This window comes from Hylobates moloch, unplaced genomic scaffold (assembly GCF_009828535.3).
Source record: "Hylobates moloch isolate HMO894 unplaced genomic scaffold, HMol_V3 SCAFFOLD_15, whole genome shotgun sequence".
Taxonomy (NCBI): domain Eukaryota; kingdom Metazoa; phylum Chordata; class Mammalia; order Primates; family Hylobatidae; genus Hylobates; species Hylobates moloch.
In genome coordinates this window covers 7946326-7958054 of record NW_026652290.1, presented here as the reverse complement: position 1 = coordinate 7958054, position 11729 = coordinate 7946326, and the positions used below count along the sequence as shown (strand labels likewise).

Genomic DNA, 11729 nt, shown 5'->3' with positions numbered 1-11729 from the left:
GTAGATGGCTTTGTTATTTCCATAGGTGCAGCGAGAGTGCTAATTCACCATCTCTGCATTCTTAAGTTTGCTTTCTTAGAAGTTTCCATAAAGAATTTCAGATTGGACTTTTAAGAGCCTCTTTAAAAAATAATTTTAGGGCAGGCGCGGTGGCTCACCCCTGTAATCCCAACACTTTGGGAGGCCTAGGCGGGTGGACCATGAGGTCAGGAGATCGAGACCAGCCTTGCCAACATGGCAAAACCCCGTCTCTACTAGAAATACAAAAATTAGCCAGCCATGGTGGCAGGCGCCTGTAATCCCAGCTACTCAGGAGGCTGGGGCAGGAGAATCGCTTGAACCAGGGCGGCAGAGGTTGCAGTGAGCTGAGATCACGCCATTGCACTCCAGCCTGGCAACAAGAGCAAGACTCTGTCTCACAAAAAAAAAAAAAAAAAAAAAAAAAGCCGGACGTGGTGGCACGTGCCTGTCATCCCAGCTACTCAAGAGGCTGAGGCAGGAGAATAGCTTGAACCTGGGAGGCGGAGGCTGCAGTGAGCTGAGATCACACTACTGCACTCCAGCAGCCTGGGCGACAGATCGACTCCATCTCAAAAAAAAGAATAAATAAATAAATAGCCGGGCGTGGTGGCTCACGCTTGTAATCCCAGCACTTTGGGAGGCTGAGGCGGGTGGATCACGAGGTTAGGAGATCGAGACCATGGTGAAACCTCGTCTCTACTAAAAATATAAAAAAATTAGCCGGGCATGGTGGCAGGCGCCTGTAGTCCCAGCTACTCGGAGAGGCTGAGGCAGGAGAATGGCGTGAACCCGGGAGGCGGAGCTTGCAGTGAGCGGAGATCGCGCCACTGCACTCCAGCCTGGGTGACAGAGCGAGACTCCGTCTCAAAAATAATAATAATAAATAAATAAATAAATAAATAAATAAATAAATAATTTAAAATAAAATAAAAGCCTCTTGCTTGCTGTCCTGAGGCTAGAAAACCAAGCCAAGAACCCGCCAGATTTCACCTGCCCTATAAATTTGAGCAAATTCCTTTCTTAAGGTTTCCAAACTAGCCCAGGTTCCTGGGCCTGCCAGGCAGTGCCCTCCAGATGCACCTGCCATCCTCCAAGCCAGGCGTTGTGCCGGGTTCTCCTTGGAGGGCTTCGTGGATGTGGGCTCTGTAACATCACTGTGGTTCCTTACAAGTGGCTGGTGGTGACTGACTAAATGGGTGTCTTCTCAGATTTGGCCTTCCATGCAAGGTCTTGGTTACACAAGAAGCATTTCCAATTCCAGTCCTGGTAAAAAACAAAGATTCTCATTGAAACTATGCAAATAACTATATTACTTTGAAAGTAAGAGTACTCAACAAGCTTCTGAATTCTAGAGGACTCAGGCTGGGAGAATAAGATATCACTGGCCGGGCATGGTGGCTCACACCTGTAATCCTGGCACTTTGGGAGGCTGAAGCCGATGGATCACCTGAGGTCAGGAGTTTGAGACCAGCCTGACCAGCATGGTGAAACTCCATCTCTACTAAAAATACGAAAATTGGCCAGGCGTGGTGGCTCACGCCTGTAATCCCAGCACTTTGGGAGGCTGAGGCAGGTGGATCACCTGGGGTCAGGAGTTCCAGACCAGCCTGGTCTACATGGCAAAGCACCGTCTCTACTAAAAATACAAAAATTAGCTGGGTGTGGTGGTGGGCACCTGTAATCCCAGCTACTCGGGAGGCTGAGGCACGAGAATTGCTTGAACCCAGGAGGCGGAGGTTGCAGTGAGCCGAGATCGCACCACTGCACACCAGCCTGGGTCAGGAGTCTTCTTTGAGACTTCGTCTCAAAAAATAAAAATAAAAAAACTGTGGATGACAAAAGACTGCACATGGCCATGGTGAATTTACCACTGCCACTTTTCAAAAGTGAAAGGTCTATTCGTAGCAAGAATAATGCAACTGAGAAGTAACATTTGCTTGTCCTGTAGACATCTGGAAACAGAGTCCAAAAAGAGTTCTAGACAAAGTTAATCCAAGACATTGACGCTGTTTTCAAAGATGCCAGAAACAGAACATCTGATTTCTAAAACTGGATGAGCATGATTTTTACAGAGGAAATTATTTACAGATAATTGTGAAGCTGACTATTCCATGACTATACCAAGAATATCCAGTGGAGAGGCAAAAAGTGTGGGGCAGGCAGTGGCCCTCTGCCTAGTAACACAGACCCAGAGTGAGTGACGGTTGCCCTGCTGCAAACTCCGGGCATGAGAGATGCACAGCTCACGTTAAAGTAAGGTGACACCTAAGAACTTAACGACAGTGACGGGGGTTTATGCCTGATAGCTCTGGACTGCTGCCGGCTGACAGCATCAGGCAAATGGCTTCGGGACTCTAATGAAGAGAAGCACCGCGGGCAGCCGGGACGTCTCTGTGCAGCACAGCGCACAGTTCCTCAGTGCCTCAGACGAATGAGTTACCCGACACACACAGCCCGGGGCATGCCACACATCTCTTCCGACTCGGCAGGTCTTCCCATGGCACTCATCAATCCTAACAAATCAGAGAAACCTAATCATTTCCTTAACATCTTTTTTCTTTTTACTTTTTTTTTTTTTTTTTTGGATAGAGACCTCTGTCATGCAGGCTGGAGGGCAGTGGTGTGATCACAGCTCACTGCAGCCTTGACCTCCTTGGCTCAAGAGATCCTCCTGTCTCGGCCGGGCGCGGGGGCTCACGCCTGTAATCCCAGCATTTTGGGAGGCCGAGGCAGGCAGATCACGAGGTCAGGAGATCGAAACCATCCTGGCTAACATGGTGAAACCCTGTCTCTACTAAAAATACAAAAAATTAGCCGGGCGTGGTGGCGGGCGCCTGTAGTCCCAGCTACATGGGAGGCTGAGGCAGGAGAATGGCGTGAACCCAGGAGGCGGAGCTTGCAGTGAGCCGAGATCGCGCCACCGCACTCCAGCCTGGGTGACAGAGCGAGACTCTGTCTCAAAAAAAAAAAAAAAAAAAAAAAAAAAAAAGAGATCCTCCTGCCTCAGCCTTACCGAGTAGCTGGGACCACAGGCACGTGCCACCACACCCCACCTTGTACCTAATTATTTCAAATACCTCTCTTTTTATAAGAAAAAATCTTTCTGATTTTCCAGGGAACTTCTGGGACATCTCATAGATCATTTTAAATATAAAAGGTCTCCTGGGGCTGGGCACGGTGGCTCACACCTGTAATCCCAGCACTTTGGGAGGCCGAGGCAGGTGGATCACAAGGTCAAGAGATCAAGACCATCCGGCCAACATGGTGAAACTCCGTCTCTACTAAAAATACAAAAATTAGCCAGGCATGGTGGCGGGTGCCTGTAATCCCAGCAACCCGGGAGGCTGAGGTAGGAGAATTGCTTGAACCAGGAAGCCAGAGGTTGCAGTGAGCCGAGATTGCACCACTGCACTCCAGCCTGGCGAGACAGCGAGACTCCATCTCAAAAAAAAAAAAAAAAAAAAAAAAAAAGTCTCCTGAAAGCTTTATTTTATTTGACATTTAGAATTCAATTTTGAGAAGGAAAAAAAAATAAGGTGTCAGGAGATTTGAACATTAAGACTCATGGGTAACTGAGAAATAATATTTAGCTACCCACATGAAAGTGACAAAATGCTTAAACATAGGAGAGAACAGTTATAGAGAAACTTAGCTCTTTCATAAGCATGGGAAGCTTTGTTTTCTTAAACCATCAAGACATAATAAGTCAACAAAAAGCATGGAAAATTACCCTGGTAAGACAGCACCTTTGCTGTCTGAACAGATTACATACAAAGTAAAGAATAACCCTTCATAGTTTAGGGGAAATCAATAAATAGTAAATGAAGGAAGGCCGGGTGTAGTGGTTCACGCCGGTAATCCCAGCACTTCGGGAGGCTGAGGCGGGCGGATCATTTGAGGCTTGCAGGAGTTCAAGACCAGCCTGGCCAACACGGTGAAACCCCTTGTCTACTAAAAATACAAAAATTAGCCGGGCATGGTGGCAGTTGCCTGTAATCCCAACTACTGAAGAGGCTGAGGCGGGAGAATTGCTTGTACCTGGGAAGCGGAGGTTGCAGTGAGCCAAGATCACACCACTGCACTCCAGCCTGGATGACAGAGCGAGACTCTGTCTCAAAAAAAAAAAAAAATAGTACAGCAAGGAAACAAGCCCATCAAAATTGGGCTCACTTTGCTAAGATTTTAACACATTTCATATCTTTTTTAAAAACTAGCTTTCTTTCAACCAAGTAAGGATTAAGAAAACAAAAAAACAATACCTAGCTTTCAGCTGGGTGCAGTGGCTCATGCCTGTAATCCCAGCCCTTTGGGAGGCCAAGGGAGGAGGATCACTTGAGGTTAGGAGTTTGAGACTAACCTGGGCAGAATAGTGACACCCTGTCTCTACTAAAAAACAAAAAACTTAGCCGGGTGTGGTCCCAGCTACTTGGGAGGCTGAGGTGGGAGGATCGCTTGAGCCCAGGAAGTGGAGGCTGCAGTGAGCCGTGATTGCACCACTGCACTCCAGCCTGGGTAACAGAGCAAGACCCTGGCTCAAAAAAACAAACTAGCTTTCTTTTTTTTAACTTTGGTAATATACATATAAAATGTACCGTTGAAAGCTCATAAAGTATACAAAGTATACAGTTCAGTGCATTAAGCACATTAAGAACGTTGCGCGAGCATCATCATTTGTTCCAGAATTCCTTTCACCTCAGAGGGAACCCCACACCCATTCACAGTCACTTCCTGTCCCCCGCCCAGCACCCACTTTCTGCCTCCATGCCTTTGCTTGTTCTGGACGTTTCACTTCAGCAGGATCCTACAAGATGTGTCCCTTTGTGCCTGGCTTCTTTCCCTCTGTGTCATGTTTCAGGGTCCCTCGTGTGGGGGCGTCCGCACTTCATTCCTTTCCATGGGAAGAGCTCCCTGGTGGGGGACGGGCCACTGTAGGCATTTGTCCATCAGTTTGATGGACATTTGGATGGTTTCCGCCTTTGGGCTATTGTGAATAATGTTGCTGTGAACATTCAGTTCTCTTGGATGCCTCCCTAGAAGTGGCCTTGCTGGGTCATGTGGTAATTCTGTGTCTAACCTGATAAGGAGCCACCAAACCGCCTCCCATGCCCACCAGCTGTGCATGAAGGTTCTGATTTCTCCACATCTGCACCAGCACTTGATATTTTCTGTCCATTTTTTTAAATTAAGAATATTTTTATTGCATATCTTTAAAAACTTTATTTTTTTAATTTAAAAAAATGTCTTTTAAAAATAGCTTATTGTGTTGCCCAGGCCAGTATCCAACGCCTGGCCTCAAGGATCCCCCCACCGGCCTCCCAGTGTGCTGGGGTTACAGGTGTGAGCCACCGTGCCCGGCCATTTTCTACCCTGTTGATCCCAGCCAGCCTAGTGGGTGTCAGGCGGGATCCCATAGTGGGCTTGGTTTCACATTCTCCTGATGACCAATGGTATTGAGTGTCTTCAGAAGCTTTTTGCCCATATGTGCATCTTCTGACTTCATGGCTTTTAAATTCAGGTGTTTATAAACCAAGGGAAACATGTTCATTTCCAAGTGTCATCTTCAGGTTCTTTTATTGCCTGGAAGAAACTGATGCTTTAGTTGAGGGCCAATCTCGGGATGTCCACAGGGCAGAGCTAATCCTGCGATGCTCCTCAGATGTTGATCATAAGCAATATGTTCATCATGGCTAACTTCAAGTTAATTGATAAAAAAGCTTTAAAAATTTTCTGTTTTTGCCAGGCACATGGCTCACACCTGTAATCCAATCCCAGCACTTTGGGAGGCCAAGGCAGGCAGATCACCTGAGGTTGGGAATTCGAGACCAGCCTGACCAACATGGAGAAACCCCGTCTCTACTAAAAATAGAAAATTAGCCAGGCGTGGTGGCGCATGCCTGTAATCCCAGCTACTTGGGAGGCTGAGGCAGGAGAATCTCTTGAACCCAGGAGGTGGAGGTTGTGGGGGCGTCGAGATCTCGCCACTGCATTCCAGCCTGGGGGACAAGAGCGAAACTCCGTCTCAAAAAAAAAAAAAAAATGTCTGTTTCAATTTCCAACATGTGAAATGTCAACAGTTATAAACACCCTCCAAAAACCTTGTTGGAATCCTCAGTGAGTTTAACAAAACTGATTTGTAATCCTGGGAAATGTTATTTCAGTAATTATGTCTTCTGATGTGCCTGCTTAGAGAAGGAGCAGATCTTTACATAACGTAACACGAATGGAATTGATGAAAGGATCTCGTTTGATGTGGGGTAATTTCTTTTTTTTTTTTTTTTTTTGAGACGGAGTCTCGCTCTGTCGCCCAGGCTGGAGTGCAGTGGCGCAATCTCGGCTCACTGCAAGCTCCGCCTCCCGGGTTCACGCCGTTCTCCCGCCTCAGCCTCTCCGAGCAGCTGGGACTACAGGCGCCCGCCACCACACCCGGCTAATTTTTTTGTATTTTTAGTAGAGACGGGGTTTCACCGTGGTCGCGATCTCCTGACCTCATGATCCGCCCGCCTCAGCCTCCCAAAGTGCTGGGATTACAAGCGTGAGCCACCGCGCCCGGCCGATGTGGGGTCATTTCTAAGTAAGCTAGCGTGCCGAAGCTTTGAGTAGAACCATCATTTTTAAGTTGTTATACTTAAGCTTTTGCTTCTTTTTGTTTGTTTGTTTGCTTTTTGAGATGGAGTCACCCAGGATGGAGTGCAGTGGCACGATCTCGGCTCGCTGCAACCTCTGCCTCCCGGGTGCAAGCGATTCTTCTGCCTCAGCCTCCCGAGTAGCTGGAATTACAGGTGCCCACCACCATGCCCAGCTAATTTTTGTATTTTTAGTAGAGACGGGGTTTCACCATGTTGGCCAGGCTGATCTCGAACTCCTGGCCTCAAGTGAGCAACCTGCCTCAGCCTCCCAAAGTGCTGGGATTACAGATGTGAGCCACCGTACCCGGCAAGCTTTTGCTTCTTTTTTGTGCCTGCCACAGAAAGGGAGTCTCTGTGCTTCTGTTAGCGAATGTGCTTGCTGCCCCCGCTGTGAGGACGGCAAGGGCTCTGTGTGGCAGGGGCGTGGCATTGTGTGTGCAAGAGCTCTACCGAAATGCTGTGTGTCACAGTTCACCGTTGTCCGCCACTCCCCAAGTTCTTGATGTAATGGAAGTTACTTTAGTTTCGAAAAGGAACATCCTGTTCTTTCTGAGTGTTTGCACTCAGCACAAGAGGAATCCAGAAGTGATGCACAGAGAACAAACTCTGTCCCCATCCCATTCCCAGGGTGGCTGTTGCACCACACCCTCCCTCCTGCCTCCGAGGCCCGGAAGCCAGGCGAGGAGCCCAGGAGGCCTTTGGATCGCAGCCCACCTTTGGGACAGGTGCAGCCCCATTTTACAGCTCAGGTAACATCCCTTCATCTAAAACATGCATTTTTAAAAATATTTCCCTAATTGTGTTGTTTTCGTTACAGAAACTTCAGATTACAATAAACACAATATAAAAAGCCTCCAATTTTCAGGATCCAGATATAGTTATCAGTAACATTTCAATGTGTTTTCTGCTGGGTTTTTGTTTTGGTTTGGTTTGGTTTTGGTTTTTATTTGTTTGTTTGTTTGTTTTTTGAGACGGAGTCTTGCTCTGTTGCCCAGGCTGGAGTGCAGTGGTGCAATCTCGGCTCACTGCAACCTCCCCCTCCCAGGTTCAAGCGATTCTCCTGGCTCAGCCTTCTGAGTTGCTGGGATTACAGGCATGCGCCAACACTCCTGCCTAATTTTTGTATTTTTAGTAGAGATGGGGTTTTACTATGTTGACCAGGCTGGTTTCAAACTCCTGACCTCAGGTGATCCACCCGCCTCTGCCTCCCAAAGTGCTGGGATTACAGGCATGAACCACCACGCCCAGCCCCCTTTTTTTATTTTTTTAATTACAAATTGTATCATATATATGTTTTACTATAGCTTTACATATCTGGGTACTATTTTTTTAATCTTTACCAGTATGATAAGTGAAAAAACACCCGAAAACTTCTTTTTTTTTTTTTTTTTTTTTTTTTTTGAGACAGGGCCTGGCTCTGTCACCCAGGCTGGAGTGCAGTGGTGCAATCACAGCTCACTGCAGCCTCGACTTCCTAGGCTCAAGTGATCCTCCCACCTCAGCCTCCCAAGTAGCTGGGACCACAGGTGTGCACCACCATCCCTAATGGCTAATTTTTGTATTTTTTGTATAAATGGAGTTTTGCCATGTTGCCCAGGCTGGTCTTGAACTCCTGGGCTCAAGCGATCTGCCAACCACGGCGTCTCAAACTACTGGGATTATGGGCATGAGTCAGTGCACCCAGCCACAACTTGTATCTTTAAAAAGATAGCAAGATGGCTGGGTGCGGTGGCTCACGCCTATAATCCCAGCACTTTGGGAGGCCGAGGCAAGTGGATCATGCAGTCAAGAGTTTGAGACCAGCCTGACCAACATGGTGAAACCCTGTCTCTACTAAAAATACAAAAATTAGCCGGGTATGGTGGTACTTGCCTGTAATCCCAGCTACTGGGGAGGCTGAGGCAGGAGAATCGCTTGAACCCAGGAGGCAGAGGCTGCAGTGAGCAGAGATGGCACCACTGCACTCCAGCCTGGGCGACAGAGCAAGACTCCGTCTCAAAAAAAAAAAAAAAAAAAAGGCAAGACTGTCTCTACAGAAAGATAAAAATAAATTACCCATGTGTGGTGGTGCACACCTTGTAACCCCAGACTCGGGAGGTTGAGGTGAGAGGACTGCTTGAGCCCAGGAGTTCAAGACCAGCCACAGCAACACAGTGAGACCCCGTCTCTACCAAAAAACAAAGAAAGAAATTTCTTATATCCTTAGTGGCATTAAATGCTTTAAATCTATTTATTGGCCATTTATAGTTCTTCTTCTGTGGGAGATTTACGTGTGTTCCTTGCTAATTTTCCGTAACCTCAGAGCCAGTCCAGAATTCCCGCTGCATCTGGCTCTTGTGTTTTCATCCTTTAACCCAGAACGCTCCCTCCGCCCTTCTGTGTCTTTTTGAAAAATCAGGCAGTGTTTTGTAGACTGTGGATCTGTCTGATGCTGCAGCCTCGAGAAATTCAGCTTCTGCATTGATTTTGGGGTTTTCCACACAGTTCCAATGAGTTGTCCCTGAAATGGTACTATACTGCTTTAAATACTGTGGCTTTGTGACATATTTTAATATCTCTTAGAGCAAGCTTGACTTATTTCTGTTCCTTTACAAAATTTTCTTGGCTATCCTTTCTTATTTATTCTTTTTTTTTTTTTTTTTTTTTTTTTTGAGACAGAGTCTCTGTCACCCAAGGCTAGAGTGCAGTGGCATATATTGGGCTCACTGCAACCTCCGCCTCCCGGGTTCACGCCATTCTCCTACCTCAGCCTCCCAAGTAGCTAGGATTACAGGCGCCCGCCACCATGCCTGACCTTAATTTTTGTATTTTTTGTAGAGATAGGGTTTCGCCATGTTGCCCAGGCTGGCCTTGAATTCCTGAACTCAAGTGATCCTCCTGCCTCAGCCTCCCAAAGTGCTGAGATTACAGGCATAAGAAATAACTCTTAAAACTGAGAAAAGAAAACTCTATGGAGCCAAAACCCCTTTGTGTTTCCTTTTTTATTTCTTTTTAAGATTTATTTATTTATATTTGAGACAGGGTCTTCCTGTGTCGCCCAGGCTGGAGTGCAGTGGCACAGTCTCGGCTTACTGCAAGGTCTGTCTCCCAGGCTCAAGTGATCTTTCCACCTCAGCCTCCCCAGTAGCTGGGACTACAGGCATGCACCACCATGCCTGGCTAATTTTTGTTCGTTTGTTTGTTTTTTAATAGAAACGGGGTTTCACCGTGTCATTCAGGCTGGTCTCAAACTCCTGGACTGAAGCAATTTGCCCACCTCTGCCTCCCAAATGCTGGGATTACAGGCGTGAGCCATCAGGCCCGGCATGTATTTACTTTATTTATGATAGAGTAAGACTCCGTCCCCCACCCCCCCGCCACAGAAAAAAAGTGGGGCTGGGCGTGGTGGCTCACACCAGTGATCCCAGCACTTTGGGAGGCTGAGGCAGGCAAATCACCTGAGGTCAGGAGTTCGAGACCAGCCTGGCCAACATGGCGAAACCCCATCTCTACTAAAAATACAAAAATTAGCCAGTTGTGGTGGCAGGCACCTGTAATCCCAGCTACTTGGGAGGCTGAGGCAGGAGAATCGCTTGAACCCAAGAGGTTGAGGTTGCAGTGAGCCGAGATTGTACCACTACACTCCAGCCTGGGTGATAGAGCAAGACTCCATCTCAAAAAAAAAAAAAAAAAAAAAAAAAAAATGTTTAGTCCGGGTGTGGTGGCTCACGCCTGTAATCCCAGCACTTTTTGGGGCCGAGACGAGCAGATTACTTGAGGTCAGGAGTTCGAGACCAGCCTGGCTAATTTGGCAAAACTCCGTCTCTACTAAAAAAATACAAAACTTAGTCGGGCATGGGGGTGGGCACCTGTAATCCCAGCTACTCGGGAGGCTGAGGCAGGAGAATCGCTTGAACCCAGGAGGCAGAGGTTGCAGTGAGCTGAGATCACGCCACTGCACTCCACCCTGGGTGACAGAGCGAGACTCTGTCTCAAAAAAAAATGTTTTGAGACAGGGTCTCTGCTCCCCAGGCTGGAGTGCCATGATGACATCACAGCTCACTGCAGCCTGGACCTCCCAGGCTCACATCATCCTCCCACCTCAGCCTCCCTAGTAGCTGGGACCACAGGTGTGCGCCATCACACCTGTCTAATTTTTAAAATTTTTTTGTACAGATAGGGGGTCTCTATGTTACCCAGGCTGATCTTGAACTCCTGGAGTCAAGGGATTCTTCCATCTCGGCCTCCCAAAGTGCTAGGATTACAGGTGTGAGCTACCGCGCCAAGCCTAATTTTTTATTTATTTTTTGAGACAGAGTCTCGCTCTGTTGCCCAGGCTAGAGTGCAGTGATGTGATCCAGGCTCACTGGAACCTAGAACTCTGGGCTCCAGTGATCCTCCTGCCTCAGCCTCCCAAGGGGTTCCTCTTTATTTTTAATAGTAAATGGTTCCATATGAGAAGAAATAAGATACAAATATGGAAAAGAACTCCTACAAATCAATAAGAAAAAGACAAATCACCCTGTGAAAAACAGGCAAAGGGTCTGATCAGAAGGCACCGGGGATGAAGCCTGGGGCGCAGCAAGCATCAGGCTGTGCCCATGATCACTGGCACCAGGGCCCTTACGTCAGACCTCATGCATGTGCATTCCTCAGGTGAACAGGCAAACGTTAGTAAATGTGGGCCGAGTACACTCTGCATCCACGGTTGTGGGCACGCTCATGGTGTGCCTCAGAAGGGGCAGGGCTGGGCTGGTTCCACAGCCTCCTTGCAGGCCATGCATTGTCCATGGCTCTGTATAGGTCCCACTGCTTTGAATTTCCCTTTCTATTTTCCTCCACGTTTCCTTTCCATGTTCTTAGGGTTTGCTCCCTAGTGCCCCCTTTTGGCTTCCTTTCCACAGTCTCCCCTCCAAAAGGAGGGAGACGTCAGGCACGGGGCGGGCAGAGGCACCAGTGATGGGTTCAAGAAGCAGGATCAGGTCGGGCACGGTGGCTCACACCTGTGATCCCAGCACTTTGGGAGGCCAAGGCGGGCGGATCACCTGAGGTCAGGTGTTCAAGACCAGCCTGGCTAATATGGTGAAACCCTGTCTCTACTAA

At 47.8% G+C, this 11729-nt stretch overlaps 1 protein-coding gene across 1 annotated transcript in view; it reads left to right on the top strand.

Annotated features, from left to right (window-relative positions):
- The first annotated feature begins 7017 nt into the window (after window positions 1-7017).
- Window positions 7018-11729, top strand: part of CCDC57 (coiled-coil domain containing 57) — a 35365-nt gene continuing 30653 nt past the window's right edge. Inside the window, exons 1-2 of the mRNA XM_058428791.1 lie at window positions 7018-7037; window positions 7162-7396. Coding sequence (XP_058284774.1) covers window positions 7018-7037; window positions 7162-7396 — 255 coding nt within the window. The remainder of the gene's footprint in view (window positions 7038-7161; window positions 7397-11729) is intronic.